General features: G+C 51.1%; 1 protein-coding gene across 2 annotated transcripts in view; it reads right to left on the reverse strand.

The window, feature by feature from the left end:
- PGM2L1 (phosphoglucomutase 2 like 1) overlaps positions 1-17,884 on the reverse strand; it is a 55,439-nt gene that overhangs the window by 33,413 nt on the left and 4,142 nt on the right. The window contains exon 1 of one of the 2 annotated variants that reach the window (XM_050903561.1): positions 7,797-8,003. The exons of the other annotated variant lie outside the window; for it this stretch is intronic. Coding sequence (XP_050759518.1) covers positions 7,797-7,907 — 111 coding nt within the window. The 5' untranslated portion in view covers positions 7,908-8,003. Of the gene's footprint in view, positions 1-7,796; positions 8,004-17,884 lie in introns of those variants that run through there. 2 annotated transcript variants of the gene reach the window in all.

The raw sequence follows: 17,884 nt of genomic DNA on the forward strand, positions 1-17,884 counted from the left end.
CACGCTACCAAAACCACCACCCCACCAGCACTTTGAACTAACAAAAGCAATGAGTTTCTGAGGCAGAGAGGTTGCATGTACCATACAAGATGGGCCTCAGCCAAGCACTACGTAGCATTAATAGTGCCCATCCACCCTGGAGGCTACGAGGCCACAAACAGCGTGACTACAGCCACACTGTACTGCAAAAAGCACATGCAGACTGCACTGCTGACGTGCTACTTCCCTCCGAGAGAGGGGGACAGGCACATCGTGCTGTCTTTTCAGAAATGCTAAAACCTGGAAATCTGTATCTGTGAGGAAGTATTGTAAAAAGCTCCAAACTAGCAATTCTCTGATTAGAGACCCACAGTCGCGTTTCAGAAAAACGGACAACACAAGACCAAACACTAATGGCAAGAGGAGCAAACAGAAGTACAGCTCAACATCCTTTAATTTAATTCTGTGGCTCAGTGTGCAAAACACAAAGAAGTCACAGGCAAAGCAGGTCACATCACTGCGCTGTTCAACAACCTGAGATAGTTCACAGCACATGGATTTCACTTGGTTCTCTGCTCTTCCTGAGGGTCATGGTAAGATTGCATCCAGTAAACAAGAGAATATCTTTCTGTTGGCATTCACTGCAAGACTTCTATTTTTGTGGAAGATTTTGTACAGTTTATATAAACAAGTTAAAGCAGATTTTTGTTTCTGTATTGGGTTTGCGTGGCAAGGTTTTGGTAGCGGGGGGGCTACAGGGATGGCTTCTGTCACAAGCTGCTAGAAGCTTCCCCTATGTCCGATAAAGTTAATGCCAGCGGGTTCCAAGACGGACCCGCCTCTGGCCAAGGCCGAGCCCATCAGCAACGGTGGTAGCGCCTCTGGGATAACAGATTTAAGAAAGGGAAAAGAAGTTACAGGGGAGTTGCAGCTGCAGCCAGAGAGAGCGGAGTGAGAAGATGTGAGAGGAACAACTCTGCAGACACCCAGGTCAGTGAAGAAGGAGGGGGAGGAGGTGCTCCAGGCGCCGGAGCAGAGATTCCCCTGCAGCCCGTGGGGAAGACCATGGTGAGGCAGGCTGTCCCCCTGCAGCCCATGGAGGTCCACGGTGGAGCAGATCTCCACCTGCAGCCCGTGGAGGACCCCACACCGGAGCAGGTGGATGCCCGAAGGACGCTGTGACCCCGTGGGAAGCCCACGCTGGAGCAGGCTCCTGGCAGGACTTGGGACCCCATGGAGAGAGGAGCCCAGGCTGGAGCAGGTTTGCTGGCAGGGCTTGTGACCCCGCGGGGGACCCACGCTGGAGCAGTCTGTTCCTGAAGGACTGCACCCCGTGGATGGGACCCACGCTGGAGCAGTTTGTGAAGAACTGCAGCCCGTGGGAAGGACTCATGTTGGAGAAGTTCGTGGAGGACTGTCTCCCGTGGGAGGGACCCCACGCTGGAGCAGGGGAAGAGTGTGAGGAGTCCTCCCCCTGAGGAGGAAGGAGCGGCAGAAACAATGTGTGATGAACTGACCCAAACCCCCATTCCCCGTCCCCCTGCGCCGCTCAGTGGGAGGAGGTAGAGAGAATGAGGAGTAAAGTTAAGCCTGGGAAGAAGGGAGGGGCGGGGGGAAGGTGTTTTAAGATTTGGTTTTATTTCTCATTATCCTGCTCTAATTTGACTAGCAATAAATTAAACTAATTTTTCCCCAAGTCGAGTCTGTTTTGCCCGTGACGGTAATTGGTGAGTGATCTCCCTGTCCTTATCTCGACCCACGAGCCTTTCGTTTTATTTTCTCTCCCCCTGTCCAGTTGAGGAGGGGGAGTGATAGAGCGGCTTTGGTGGACACCTGGCATCCAGCCAGGGTCAACCCACCACAGTTTCACAGAATGGGACCTCCAGAGGTCATCTTTTCCAACCCCCCTGCTCAAGCAGGGACACAGAGCCAGATGCCCAGGTCCCTGTCCAGACAGCTACTGAATATCTCCAAGGATGGAGACTCTACCACCTCCCTGGGCAACCTGTGCCAGGGCTCAGTCACCCTCACAGTAAAAAATTGTTTCCTGGTGTTCAGAGGGTACCTCCCGTCTTTCATTTTGTGCCCATTGCTTCTGGTCCTGTCAGTTAAAGGGTATGTAATACTTCTGCAGTGAACAAAGGAGACAGAAGTTAATTTATGTATTTTGTTCCAGTGTCTGAAGTGCATAGCATGGGACAGTCCCTGGCAAAATCTCTGGTTCATGCCAGGGAGAGAAAGAAGTGTGAACCACAGGACTCGCAGAGATGTCCTCAGTGCCGTTAGCAACTCATGGATGCAGGGTTTGGCACTGGACATGTCTTTAATCTCAAAGATGTGAAATACTACCTCCAGTCAACTTGACAAGCATTTTTCTTCCAGAATTTAGCCTTCAAACCCACAAATCTCAGCAGCACAAGTCTTTAAAACTGGGCAATAGATAGGACTTGCTGCTTTTAATTCTATTTTAACATTTGTTGAGTTGCTGTTCTTTAAATTGCTGCTACAGCTACTCAGTTTCCCTCCCCAGCATTATCAGTTATTACTATTTTATTAATATTTGTTTCTTCTTGCTTGAATAGTCTATGTCACAGTGATGCACCAGCCCTGGTGATGTCACAGCCATGTCACAGCCATGTCACAGCAGGCAGAACATTGGTGGTGGCCCATGTCACAGGGGAGTTGGTGACACAGCCAGCGCCAGATGGGCACACCAAGGGCTGTGCCAGGCAGGGGAGGGCAGGCTGGCTGTCCCTCCTTTGTTGCTTCTCCTGTGCATCACAGCTGGACACCCAGAGAGGGATGGGACCGGACCACAGCACGCTCCTGTCCTCTCCCTCCAGAGACAAGTATCCTGCCTGTATCCCATCACAGTCAGGCAGGGAGCTGGAAGCTCCTCACAGCCATGGGCAGAGGGATCTCCACACCACCTACCACCTCTGTATTCCACCACCTCCATACCTCATCATTGTCCTACAGGCAGCTGGAAGCCTCCCAAAGCCATGGACAAAAGTAACCTCCCCACCACCCGCCGTCTCTGTACCAGCAGCTAGAGAATCCCCACAGCCATGAACAGAGTAACCTCCCCACCACCCACCTTAAGTACATACAGTTCCTCAAAATAAAGTTTCTGATTCATGAACCCATTGGCTGGTTCTTCCAGTTTGTGCTGTCTTTTTTGGCAACCTTTTGTGGTTGTTCCTTGCTGTCCTTGCTTCCTTATATTTATGCATCTTTAAATATGTGTGTGTATATATGTATGTGATATGCACACATATATAAATATACATATATAAAGTGTACCTACAAATAAATCTGAGAGCTGCACAGAGGAACCCGGGTGGGTGGAAGGCACCAGGGCTGGGTGCTGCAGGGCTCCCCACGAGCCAGCTGCACAGGCCAGCAGACAAGCCACCTCTTTTATATTGGCCCAATACAAAACAAGAAACAAAAAACCTTACATAACTGCTTTTTTACAGTCATTTCCGCATATCTTTTTAAATAAACTGGATTGAAACTTATAGCAGTAATGCTTTATAGCTCACTGCTGCTGAAGGAGGCAGTTTGCACCTTCCCAGACTGCTCCCACTAACGTGCTGGCCCCTTTCTTGTGTCAGAAAAAACATTTATGCAGCTGCAGTGAGTCTGATCAATACCAAATCCACTCCCTTCCCCCCACCACCCTGGATCCATTCCCTGAACAACTGCATGAAGATTGTGCCAGCTCAGGCAGGTAGCGAGGGGGAAGTATAGCAACGAGAAAGGGTGGGACTACCTTCTTTCTGCAATTCTCTCCTTACGATCTGATGCAGAATAAAAACCATTTCTCAGAACATTTTAAAATCATTAAACCACCCAAATATGTGTAGACCAGCAGTTAAAAAAACCACAAGAGATCCTACATCACACAGAATACTTACATTTATGAACTCAGAGGTACCTAACAAAGGGAAGTAACAAAGGGAAGTTCCAAATTATACAAAGCAAGTCTTAACGCTCAAGTCTTATTTCTGATATCTGAAAGTTAGAGTGTGTAAACACAGAACAGTGATACCCTTTCCTGCCTCCATGACAACAACACAAACAGCAACAGAGCTGATTTATCAATACAGACAGTAATGCCATGAAGTATAAGTTTCAAGACTATCCTGACAGACTTCATATAGTTTAATGTCTCAGAACAGGCACTAAACCACAGTACTTGTGTTATTTCAGAGCTTCTCCCATTTCACAAAGTTGTTCACGCACTCTCAGTAGTACTGGCTGTACCAAGACAGGTTTTGTGCCCCAGTCTACCCAGAATCAACTATTTCAATAATTCACAATTTTATCTTCCATGTTTTAATGTTAGAGCTTGCAATGTATACATGTAATTTTGAAGAATTTCCTCTTCTCACTTGTGGCCAATTCCTAGAGTTTATTTTCCCATTTTTAGTCTTAAAAATTCACTTAAAAGTCTTAATAAGAAAAAATATTGCAAGCTGAATGACAGGAGCAGGTTATTCGTCTCTAACTACCAAGTCCATTTCCTCTTGAAACGCATCTTAAAAGCCACAAAAATTAAAAGAACACTGAGGGGCACTCCAAAAAAGCCCTAAAACCAACCAAGCCACCTTGTTAGCAAGTAGGAAGCTATCCATGCTACATTTGTGTACTGACAACAAGCCTATGAACTAGTAAAATAAAATGAGAGTACAGTGAAAGGGGCCTGCACAAACAGGTCCTGGAGAACTACATCAAGTCTTTCCCCCCATGTGATGTTTTAACAGTGCCTTTGTAATAACCACAAAGCATCCTCTTCTCCCAGGTACACTCCACCACAACAACCACAGCCCATGAACAGTTTGTGTACAAACACTCCTCCAGCTCTTTATTGAAGATGGCAAAGCTACACTACACTGAGCATGCCCAGGGAACAGGAGTCTTGTCAGTGATCCTACAGGGCTAATTAATAAACCAACAGCCAACAGCTCAAGCTTAGGCTTCATTTTTACAGAGTGAGGACTTACTGAGGGAAAGCAAGAGGGTACCTGTTATCTACTCTGACTTTCAGGCAAAGCTGTGAATCTTTCTTTGGGACCAGGCTTTTGATTAAGTAGATCAGGATCTTAATCATACTGTTCTCTCCCACCAGCTGCTGAGCCAGTATCTGACCCTCAGACACTGAAACCTCCTCTGCTGCCACATACAACAAACACTCGGCTACTGCACTGAGCACACCTCATTTTTATGCCACTCTGTGTGTGGCACGTTCTTGCCACTCTATAAAACCACCTAAGACAAGCACACAAAGTCATTACTACAACCAAAGTCCAAAATTCTAACATTTGCTCTAAAGAGAAGCAGTTTTCTTGGGGACAACTGCTCTGACACAGCTTTCTACACAAGCCAGACTCCCTTAGGAGACTCAAGGCAGATGTGGAAGTACAATAGGAAAGTTGGAGTGTGTATGAAGAGGAATTAAAGGGAGAAAATATAGAACAATGACTAATCGTTCACATAATTTACCAATGAGGACCAAACAAAAGGCGGGTGCCTTGTGCCTCCAAGACTGTCTCAAAGAGAAAAGCAAACACACAGCAATTAAGGAGAGAGAATGGGAAAGGAGGGAGATTTAGTTAGTGAGCTTCCTTTAAGCCAGTTGCTAGAAGCATTAATGAAGATGCAGGATACTGGTAAGAGAGAGGAAGAAAACAGAAAGATCATCATATGGTCAGGTTTCCTTCACCCATCCACTTCCCAGCCCATAATCAGTTACAGTTTTAGAAGAGGTTAGCATGTATACCCAAATCAAAAAGGACGAATAGCACAGCTCTAAGAATTAATTACAGCAAGTAATTTTCTATTAAGTTAGAGGACAAAAGCTCCCCACAGCTAAATACAGCTGTGACTGTAGCACATAGATTTTTTCCTTGGTCAGAGGCAGTGAAAGCCCCTACGGCTCAGGAAGCTGGGGGGCAGGGAAGGGGTTGGACAGAGACAGCTCCCTGTCAAACTGTTTGATAAGCAGCAAACCTAGAGATCTCATTTCCTAGGTTTGTGGTGAAATACAAGGGCATCAGACAAATAATCCCTCCTCATGCCGTACTTGCTGGTTTCTCCTCGCCTTCCAGTCCCACACCACCTTTACCTCTTTTGTTTACATCCTCTACAGAGCGACTGCAAGTGCTTCTGAACCATCCATGCCCCCAGCCATGCAGCCCCCACTCCTGCAGAAGCACCGAGTCCGCCTTTTCCAGGCGATTTTGAGTTTTCAAAATTCACAGGAACTCTCTTTGAAATCTCTCCAAGCAATACGTTTAAGCAGCTTTGTAGGAAAAGTCATGATCATCACCCAGGGAAGCAAGGGTAAACAGGTACAATCAAACTGACTCTTCAGTTCGTACTTTATTGGTTAACTTCAGCCTTAGAAGGAGCTATAGAAACTGTAATATTTCACTATTGCTGGTTTTAATCAAAGTATTTTTCCCCAGTAACCTTAACATTAAAAAGTGTAAGTTCTCCTACTTCATCCATTTTTAGGATAAACATATATTAAACTGTTTTTAAAAAAAAAAAAAGCCACACACCACACCTTTCAATACACTCACCAGAAGTTATATAAAAAACCCCAAAACTATTTACCAGAGTTCAATCTGGGTTATCAAGTGTATCATCAGGAATGCTACTTCCCTTTTCCACTCCTTCCCTCCCCCATGCCACTATTCCCAGACAGTTTCACAACAGCAGCTCTGAGCGCAGAATGTGCAGATGGCAAGTGTTAATTCCTGCAAAAAAGAAAGAAAAGAGCGTATTTCCAAGTAGCAGAAAGCTCATCTAAGGGCTGTCACATAGAGCTTACTTGTAGCCCTCCTGCTTTGATCCTGACAAGATGAAACTAAAGGGGAAACAGTATAAACACATTGACAATCACTCTCATTAAAGTAAAAAGAGAAAAAAAAAAAAAAGAAAAAAGAAGCCACAGACAGAAATCTAAACCACCGGTGCACTGGTAGTTCACCCTCCCCCGTTTCCAAGATATTTTTTAAAGCACAGGCCACGATGTTTGGACAAACCAGCTGAAAAAAAAGTAACCCTTTCAAAAACAAGTTAAGCAAAATAACCTCCAGTACCGTATTATTATTGTCGCCCCAAATTTGCTTGGATGGTTTAATCAGAACTAACCAAGCCTGCAGTCCTCTTGACACCCTGTTGGAGCTGAAAAGGAAAGGAGCATGCCAGAACTTAGACCTCTGGAGCCTGTTTCTTTCCTGGGGAGGGTGTTAAATTCAGGAAGCTAAGGAAAACAAAATTACGCCATTCGACTCTAACTGCATTTTAAGCCATTAAACAATCCTTCCTTGAATCTGATTTCACAAGACGCACGTTTCTGTCTTAACGAAGAAGCGGCAGCAACACGGAGCAGGTGCCGTACTCCGTGTGCCAGTAAGATGACATCATACCATCCCTTCGTCAGATACAGCCCCTCGATGGCCGCATGCCTCACCTTTCCCTTCTCACAGGTTAACAATTTCTCAGTCACGGCAGCCTTTTCAGATTTGGCCGGATCCAGACAGCTGTTTTTTGAAGGGGACCTGCCACCCCCGATCTCGGGGGCAAGGGCCCTGCCGAGGGAACACAGAGGGCCCCAGGCAGGGAGAAGGGACCAAACGTCACCCTCGGCACCGGGCGGGATGGGAAGGAGATGGCATACGCGATGGGACCGATGACAAAACAACCCTGGGAGGGCGGAGAAGCCCCCACCGGGTGCGGAGGGGCGGGGGGGGGGGGGGGGGGGTTCCCCCCGCCGCCGCCGCCGCCCCCCGCCACACACCCACCTTGTCCCAGCTCAGCCACTGCCACACCGCCTTGTCGAGCTGCGCGTCGCCGGTGCTGCGGGCGACGAGCACGTTGGAGTTGACGTCCCCGGGGGCTCCGCACTCGCCCATGTCGCCGTCTGCGGGGGTCGCGGGTGGAAGGGGGAAACGACGACGACGACGGCTTCGCTTCTTCACTTCGCGACGCCCGCCGCGGCACGGCGCATCGCCTGAGGGAGGGGAAAGAGCGAGAGGAGGCGGGCCGGTGCCCCGGCGCAGGGGGAAGCGGGGAGGCACCCGGGTCTGCCCGCGGCGGCCGCTATTTACCTCAGCTCAACGCTCGCAACGGCGAGTAACGGCGATCGCCGCCTCAGCCGGCAACGCTCGGAGCGCGCCCCCGCCAGCCGCCCCGCCCCGCGCGCGCCCAGGCACCGCCCGCCCATCGACAACAACCGCGGCCCCGCCTCCGCGCCGCGGCTCCGCCAATCCCGCCTCGCCCACCCCACCGGAGGGGCGGGGGGAGCGTTCCCCCCCACACACACTCACCCACCCCGGGCTAGGCGCCCGGCAATGCATGACGGGAAATGTAGTCCGACCGCCGCCGTGGGCTGCGGAAGGGAGGGTCTGGCGGGCGGGGAGAAACTACAACTCCCGGCAGGCCTCGCGGCGCGCCCAATTCGCCTCAGGGTGAGGGGAAGCGGACAGGGCTGAGGGGGCAGCGGCTTTGGTTCCCTCAGCTGGGCCAGCTGTGGGGGGCCCGGCTTCTCCCGCCGCATACCCTCTCCGGTAGCCGCGTCTCTCCCGTCAGAGAGGCCCCGGCTCCGGGGTGGTGGTACCGGCCCCACGGGCAGGCAGCCGTCGGCGATCAGTGTCACGCAGCGCTTGGCCCTGATGAGGCCTGAGCAGGGTCAGGGTGGAGGCAGAGAGGGCTGGGTGGAGGCTCCCTCCTTTCACTTGATGCAAACAAAAATGTACAGTGTATTTCTTACCGCCCCACTGAACAGGCACTCTCTGCCTCCTGGGTGATTTAGGGAAAAGCTAAAAACCCTCCTGGTTGTGCCCCTCCTTCAGCCTCTGAGGCAGACTTCAACACTGCCGAGTGGGTCATCTGTTCCCTCTGAAAGGATAATGGAAACGGCACTACCCCGGGTGATGAACTCATCGTTCAGAAGCATTTCCAGATGGGCTTCAGCAGCAATTACATTGCCATTAGGAGGAAAATCGGAACCCTCATCTCCCCTTCCCAGGCTGCTTCAGTTCTAATTGAGTTGCCTGTCCCTGAGCAGAAGGCCACAGCGGTGACCACATCCCACAGAGCATCCTCATCCCACAGAGCATCCTCATCCCGCAGCATGTCCTCATCCCGCAGAGCATCCTCATCCCGCAGCATGTCCTCATCCCGCAGAGCATCCTCATCCCGCAGAGCATCTTCATCCCCACAGAGGTTGCCATAGTGACAGCAGGCACTGCAGAGGGATGCGAGGCTTCTGGAAGATGGGCAGAGGGTGGTGGGACTGCTGCCCAGGGGACGCTGGACATGAAGAGAGGTATGAAACACCGGGGTTATGAGCAACACAGGCTCCTGGGGGAGGTAGAAAGAGAGACTGAAGGGAGAGGAAGATGCAATGGAGGGATGACAAAGATGTGGGGAGGTGGTTTGGGGTACCCAAGCAGCATAGCAAAGGATGTTGTTGAAAACTGTAAATACAGAAGGGAACTATTCATCATAAGAAAGCTTAGAAATCTCAGTTTAATCTCTCTCCTCTTCGAAGCTCTCAAGTCGGTGTCCTGAAGGGACCTCTTTCTTGGCTGCAGATGTAAACAAATTCTCTCGTCCAGAGGTCTGACTCGGGTGTGTGGAAATGAACCTTTAAATTGGTCTGTTACAGTAAATTACTGATAGAAGTCAACAGAAGATAAAGATAAGAAGGAAGTAAGTCAACATAAGTCTTCTGTTATCACTAAAGGACTCTCCTAAGGTTGTTTCTGGTATAGAAGGAGAAGAAGAGTCTGGACACTGATAAAGTTAGTGTGAGGAAATCAGGCATAATAAAGGACTCAAACAGTAAGTGGGATACTCCATCTCCGGATAGATTTGGGGGATCCATCCTTTGGTACTGATGCTCGGAGAAGGAGTGAGCCTGTGGGGCAGCAGGGAAGGGCCCTACAACCAGAGCTGTCATGTTGTGGGCCTTGCAGGACTACGAGCCAGAGGTGACCCTGCCAGCCCAACCTGAGAGTAGGACTACGCAGCTCCACGCTTCCCACCAGCTCTGGCTTCACCCCATGGGCTTCTGTACCCGATGCCAGCCACCCCCCATGTTATTTCCTCTCCCATTCTTAGTCTTTCTCTTTCTTGTACACCTCCGCATAAAGAGGTGGCATCTGTAGCAGCGCTGATGCCATCCTGAGCCCAGCAGTCTGATTAAAACCATGTCCCAAACAGCCAGATGCCGGCACATTTCTCCAGATCTCAGAATAGCTGATAAGGGTGGCTCCTGCAGTGAATTTGCACCTGAGAGTCAGCATGAGGTACAGCACCTGCTTTTCATACTTTTGCTGCTCTTTTCTCCTCCTTTGTGTTTTGTCTTCAAGGAAAGAAGGCCAGAACCCAGCATAAGAGGAGCTCCAGCCCACAAAACCTTTGTTTTTCCCCCCAAAAAGGACAATGGCCATGTTAAATACCTCTCCAAAGAGCATTTCTCAGAAAAACCCTGTAGCTATTTGGAAAGGCAGTAAGAGATGTTGTTAAAATGAAACTTCATACTTCAAATGCTTCAATTCTTGCGTCCTTTTTTTTCCCTATGTGCTTAATGAAAGCTTTAAATTATTCTGAATGGTGATTTTTTGCCATCAGAGCAGGCAGGCTCTTTCTGTACCTGAAACTTTGAACCTCATTAAGTGGTTTCATGCAGGACACTGGCATCCATATCCACACCCTGCATTATCAGCGCTCAGCTTTGTAGCCATGATTAAAAGCAGGATTTTCCTTTCAGATACATAGATAGGAGAATTATCATTCTCTCGGATGTCAATGCTCCTCCATAAGTATTTCCCTGGAGAACAGATAAAACAGCCTCATAGAGGGTAAAAGTCTCCTCCTGTTATTTCTTTACCAGGAATAACCACAACGTGGAGGGTTTGAAACTTCGCAGGATCTCGCCAATGCATCCAAAGTCAGAGAGTGACGATCTGGCTTCCAAATATTTCGCCGTGAGAGGACTTTGGTTAGCTAGCTCCGAGGCACCACACTGCATATAGCAGATGCCAGGCAGCCCGAGCAACTCCGGAGCGGGGCAATCATATAAAAAGATTATAGGTGATATTGCTTAGATCACGCTTATGGAGATTTGCTGTGTTCGCCTGGAGAAAACACTGACCTCATGGGAGATGACAACTAAGTCCAATGTATCTGAGGGTTAATCAGCCACCAGAAGAATTTTTAAAGCTGATTATGTTGCTACAGCAAAGTTAAACTGAGTCCCATCTGCTTTCGTGCTGTTGCAGAGAGCAATAGCGAAGAAGCCAGTATGACTCTGGACTGCGCTGCGCTGGGGCCCGGCACATCACAGCTCTCCCAGGCACCTTGGGGTGATTGCAGAGTCTCCCCACACTCACTGGGCATGCATGTTGCCAGCAGAAGTCTCTATTTTCATCTATTACTAATGACAAAATTTCCAGTCCTTATGGCCGTGGAGGAAAGCCAGAAAACAGGAAATTAATCTGCAAGTGAAGGAAAGCCAACATTTCTAAGTTTTCACCCTCATGTATCGTTTCGCCTAATTGAGGCACAGCATGCTCAGACCAAACTGAGCAGCAGCAAACAGTCTGGGGGCTAAAAATCACGGGAGAGGCCACATTGCCAGCGATGAATACGAGCCAGGCTGGGAGGAGAAGGGCTGACAGGCTGCTGCCAGAGCCAGCGGGGACCGTAGCGGGGCTCAGCTCGGGGGAGTGATTTCTTCCTAGCCAAAACCAGCATGTGCATCCACATATGCATATGTATGACTGTGTGCATGCGTTGCTCCTGCTTTCAGGGAAAGGCCCTGCTCTCTCTGCTGCTGTTATGAAACCCAGAGTGCCCACATGTAGCCTAATTGCAACTATGAAATGGCAGATAACTGTTTGTGCCCCCCAAATGAGAGTTTTCTTCTCATGTAAACAAAATCATGTAAGTTAATAGGGACTCGTTAGTAACACATAGCTCCTGTTTAGGATTTGCAGTTATGCAATGCGGGGGTAAAGAGCGTATCCATTCTCCTTTACATGGTTAAATGTATCCGTCCTCCTGGCAGGGCTGGATTTGCAGTGTCTCAGTATTGTACCCCGGAACAATGATGCACATATTTTGTTCTTACCAATGTGTTCAATGGTTTTTTCCGCAGAAGAAGGGCTAAGCACGCAGTGATGTCACCGCACATCAGAATTAAAGAACATCTGTACCGTCACATCAGCATCCTCAGCAATCTGATACCGCAGACCAAATCCTCAACCACAACAAACCGGATTAGCTCTGTCGATCGCACAGCTCTGCCCAGCCCTGCGCCAAAGAGCCTCGGGGCTGAACCCAGCCCGTACAGTGTTTCCATGGCAATTTTACCGCACACAGTTTATTCCAGATCGCCTGCAAACAGCCCAGGGCTCCCATGATATTCCAGGTTGTTTTTCTGCCCCCAGTTTCTGCAGTGAGCCGGGGTCACGCGGGATGAACCAAGCACATCCTTCGAGCTCGCTGCCGAGCCTCTCAGCAGGCACTATGCATGCCCTTGCTCTGCGGCACATCTATTTGTTTTATTATTTATGTATCCTGAACAGCCTGTTCTCCTGTGCCTCTTGGGTTACCTGGTAATAACACAACAACCCCCATCCTTTCATTTCCCTCTCTCTGAGTCGCGTATTGCCAGAAAGGCAGTGCAACTCTAAACGCAGGCAGTAATGACATCCCTGCCAGTTGATAGCGTGCTGCACGGGGAGGGGCGGTTGCCTTTTTGGGCCTGAATGCTGTTTTTAATCTGATCTGGGGTTAAAGCAGCCGAAGTGCTTTGTCCTGAAGAAGCGCAGGCGCTCTGCAGGCAGAGCACGAAGAAAGGGAGCGGGGCTGGCAGGTGGGAAGGATGCAGCAGGGACCGCTGAGATTAGGAAATGGCTTTCAAATTCCGCAGCTGCCCCTGGCTTGGCGCTTCACGATGTCAGCCCTGGGAGGGCCTGATCCTGCACCCTCTGGCACTGACAGCACAAACCTTGGCTTCCTCAGGAGCATAACACCCTGAATACCCACGCTTTAAAAGCAGTATGTAACGTGCAGCTCAGAGCCGCTGGAAAAACCTCTGCTCTCAGCCCAAAGGGAGGGCAGGGCGCAGCTCTCCTCGCCATTGCCACAGTCTCAGCTCTCCGGTTTGCGGGCCCTGCCGCAGCCGGCAAACGCAGATGGTGAGATCTTTCATAACGGGCAGCTTGGAGCCAAAAACACAGCACAAGTCCAATTCTGCCAGCGGGCACGTGTCTGAGGCAGCAGCCCCGAGCCAGCAAGCAGAGAGGAATTCGGGCTCATCACCTCTTCCCACCCTAATCTTTTGTCCTAGCTGATAAAAAACATATTATAGGCTTCGGTGACTAAACATTTAATCTAGGACTTAATCAACTACTGCACGTAGGGATGACGGTATTTACTGAGGCTGAGTAGCGCAGTGGGTTAGTGTGCCAGGCGTAGGTGTGGGAAAGCTGCGGTGAGCATCCCCGTCCCCAGCACCCCGCTGGAGTAGGCAGTGATCCAGCTCTCCACGTCCTCCCTTCGCTCGGGGCACGGACTCCTTCCAGGGCTGCTATTTCACAAATTTCGGCACCTCCTGCTCGTTCGGGCCTCGGCACTCCGGGGAAGCTGGCTTCAGTCACCAGTCCCCTCGTATATCAACGCCTGTCCTTTACAAACCAGAAACCAAACACAGACCTGGTTATTTTTAATCCTCCCCTCTAGGTATTAATAGCGCACGCGCGTGCTCTGCTGAGCAGTTGTCCACCAGCTGCATCCATCTGCAGAAAAGAGATGTGATGGGCCCGTTTGCTCTGGTGAGAGAACAAGAAAGGAGTATGGATCAGGCTTTTCACCCCAATTTATCCCCTCAGTTAATCCCAGAGTACGGGGTAAATTGTGTGGAACTGAGAAAATTTGTACTGAAAACTTTCTGCAAGGAGAGTACGTGAGATCCCGGGTGTCTGGGATTTCTTGATTGTCAGTAAAAATAAACGATGCTTTGATCTTTATTAAGAAATGCTGCTTTTTTGTACCATGTGGTGCAAGTTTTGTAGGTACCCACAGGGCAGTCAAGCTGAACTGAACTGCCCCGTGATTGCCCAGTCCCAACAATTAAGTTTTATGACCAGACCTTTGATAACATTGCTATAGCTTATCGCCAGCATGTGCGTATCATCCTTCAGCTGGACTGACCCCAGGTCTCCCTTTCCCCTCACCTGGATGAGAACAGGGGAGGAAAAGGAAAAAAAGGAGCAGAAAATGGGGAGACAGACAAACTTGCGTTGCTGGAAGAGCTGTGGTGCAAAGGGGGTCGGGGCCAGGTCTTACCCCTGAGTGCAAGATGTCATGTAGAGAGGGTCCAGTGTAGCCCCCAAATCCAGACTCTGCCTGCTGAGGGCTCCTCCGCTAATTAATTTGGCAGCTCTCAGTGCCAATTTGGCAGCTTTCAGTGCCAATTTGGGAGCGCACGCAGGCAGCCGTGCCATCGCACGTGCGGGCCACGGCAGTACCGGACACCAGGGAAGGAAGATGGTGCTCTGCACAGAGGCTCAGAAAGCCAAAGTCTCCTGAACGCTGCATTTTTCCGTTGTGTGCTTTAAAAAAAAAAGCTTGTAAAATGAGTTATCTGGGTTAGGCAAGAGTGGGAGCTGCGCCCAGTGCTGCTCGGTGAAGGGCTGTGAGTGAAAAACGCTGCAGCAGCAAACATCAGAGCTGCTTTAGGGAAGAGGGATATGTCAGAGGTGGGTTTTGTGCTGAGCATCCCCTGGAGAAGCACCGTCAGGAACCGGTGCTCCCTCTGCCGCCGCCGAGATGCATCCTACACTGCCAGCAGCACGCAAACCCGACCTCGCAGAGGGGCTAGAGGGGGCTAGCTCAGACAGGCAGAAAATTGAGAGGGGCAGAATAAATGTTTTTCAGGCCTGCACAGAATTAATTTGGTTTTGCACATCTTTATCTAAAGCGTCTGATACCAGCCCGGTGTGAGAGAGGCGACTCAGATGGACAGACATCCATTGCAGCAGGATGACAGAAAACAGAGGAGAAGGCCCATGGAGGACTTCAAGCAACTGACCCTGCGTGGCAATTCCTGCAGAGCTTCCGAACAGGTCTGGTTCTTTGGTTTCAGTCACTTTTGTTTCTCTCGTCCCTCTGAACAAGGGTATTGCTCCAGCCGTGATTGCCACAGGGCTGTCAGCAAGGCAGGTTGTAGGAACAGGCTGCGTCTTTGGTGAGAGGAACTGATATACTTAGAAGAAATGGATGTATTTTGGACAGTGAGCGTTTCTGAGCTGAAGGAAGAGCTTGAGTGTCCAGGAGCGGCCCCGTTCCTGTAATAATGACCTCGTCACCTCCCAGAAAATCCTTTTAGGGTAGCACAAGCAACGGCCAACCCCATCTCCGAGCAAGGCTGATTGAGTTACCTCACAGGAGGACATCACCTCTGCTCTCCCTCCGGAGGGAGATGGGCAATAATGAATAAGTAATGTCACTGCTTGAAACCGCTTGTGTTTCCGTAGGGTGCTGTGAGCTGTGCCGCAGGGCTTTTGTCCGACACCCGCAGCACTGAGCCCCACGGCCTTGCACCTGCACAGCCAGGACACCGTTACAGCTTCATGTCCGATTTCTTGTGGGTAGCAATTGCCACTGATGCATGAACTGCCCTTAATCCCCTCCCCAGCTTTTCCACCCCTCGCTTTGTAGCATTTAGTTGTAGCTCTATGCATGGGGCAAACAGAGCTCGTTAGGACTCCTTAGTAGCTAACAGTCATTTAATTAGCAAATAAACATCACCCAGTGGTATCTATGCACCAAACCTATCAGCCAAATCGTGCTGCAGCATCTGCCCCAGATCACAGCGTGCTCCAGCCAGCAGAACGAGCATAACCAGCAAGAACAGCTGACAGGGAGGGCGAGAGGGGCCTGGGGAAGTGACCCCGGGAAAGCACAAGGGAACCCCCTGCTGCAACGTGGAAGATGCTTGTCTGGCATCCATCCGCTGCAGTGCAGGGGATGCTCGTCCAGCACTTCTCTGCCCTGCCATGAACTGGGAGTGCTTTCCCTTTCCCTTCCCCTTCCCCCCCTTTTTTTTTTTAATATTTCCCAAGATTAACTTTCCCCATCATGACCCCTGTCTACCACGGGCTGCAAATAAGCATTCGTGCGTGTGAGCCTGGCTTGGCACACCTGATGGGAGAGCAGCATGCCCTTCCCAGGCCAGCAGCCTGCTCCTCCCCTGCATGCCCGCCCCGTCAGCAGCACAGGATTCCCACCGAGAACTGACAACTGTCTTGGAGAAGCAGCTTCCCATACCTCAGTCCTGCTGTGCCCCATATTCAAAACCAGTATACCACAAACTGCTGGAGGCACCTCATGCTGTTAGCTAAACATTCACTGATACCTGCTGGCATCGCGCGGCGATACCATCGCTATCAGTCCCTGCACTGCTGCCGTTTCACCTTGCACATTTCTTATCGAAATGCCCAGCATCAAAGCAGTTCCAGAAACAGGCCTCTCCGATTCCTGTTGCTCCCACAATCCTACCATTGATTCACTAAGCCAAGGTCAGCCTGAACTTCCCATACACACAACATTTCAATATCCTTTTCCAAGCACCAGGCAAACTGCTACAGACATCGTCTCACCTGTGACTCATTGCTGCATGCCAAAGAAAAAAATCTTAAATAAACTGGCCTCCCATGAGCCCTATTTTTTTTCCTAGCTGCACTGCTTAACACCCAAACGTAGTCAGCTACAATTTGCACAGTTGGATTTAGTGATTCAGCCAAGGCCAGCGCTTCCCCAGCTCTTCTCTCGGTGTGCCTGAGTGCGTCTCCTTGCTGTTAAAACAAACTGCATGAGCATTACCCAGAAATCGTCTGCTCCTGGGGCTGCAGCACAGGGAGGGAGGCCAGAGCCCCATCAGCTTTGATGAGGAATCTCTGAGCTCTGGGATGAGCAGCTAATCAGTCTCGAAATCATTCCTCTGGCAGCTGAAGCAAACCCATTTTGGGAGGCTCCCAAAGCCATCCTCCCTCGTAACCCCCTTTTCCCATACCCCTCCGAGCATCGTCAGCAGCCCAGCGCAATTCCCTGCTGAGGACCAGCTCATCGAGTCGACCCGGAGCCGTGGGTCCCAAGGGGACACCAGCCAGCCTGGAGCCGTGGGTCCCGTGGGGACACCCAACCAGCCTGGAGCCGTGGGTCCCAAGGGGACACCAGCCAGCCTGGAGCCGTGGGTCCCATGGGGACACCCAACCAGCCTGGAGCCGTGGGTCCCAAGGGGACACCAGCCAGCCTGGAGCCGTGGGTCCCGTGGGGACACCCAACCAGCCCGGAGCCGTGGGTCCCAAGGGGACACCAGCCAGCCTGGAGCCGTGGGTCCCGTGGGGACACCCAACCAGCCCGGAGCCGTGGGTCCCAAGGGGACACCAGCCAGCCTGGAGCCGTGGGTCCCGTGGGACACCCAACCAGCCCGGAGCCGTGGGTCCCAAGGGGACACCAGCCAGCCCGGAGCCGTGGGTCCTGTGGGGACACCCAACCAGCCCGGAGCCGTGGGTCCCAAGGGGACACCAGCCAGCCCAGAGCCGTGGGTCCCGCGGGGACACCCAACCAGCCCAGAGCCGTGGGTCCCAAGGGGACACCAGCCAGCCCAGAGCCGTGGGTCCTGTGGGGACACCCAACCAGCCCGGAGCCGTGGGTCCCAAGGGGACACCAGCCAGCCCAGAGCCGTGGGTCCCGCGGGGGCACCCAGCCAGCCCGGAGCCGTGGGTCCCATGGGGACACCCAACCAGCCCGGAGCCATGGGTCCCAAGGGGACACCAGCCAGCCTGGAGCCGTGCGTCCCGCGGGGACACCC

The sequence above is a fragment of the Gymnogyps californianus genome, chromosome 1, assembly GCF_018139145.2.
Source record: "Gymnogyps californianus isolate 813 chromosome 1, ASM1813914v2, whole genome shotgun sequence".
Taxonomy (NCBI): domain Eukaryota; kingdom Metazoa; phylum Chordata; class Aves; order Accipitriformes; family Cathartidae; genus Gymnogyps; species Gymnogyps californianus.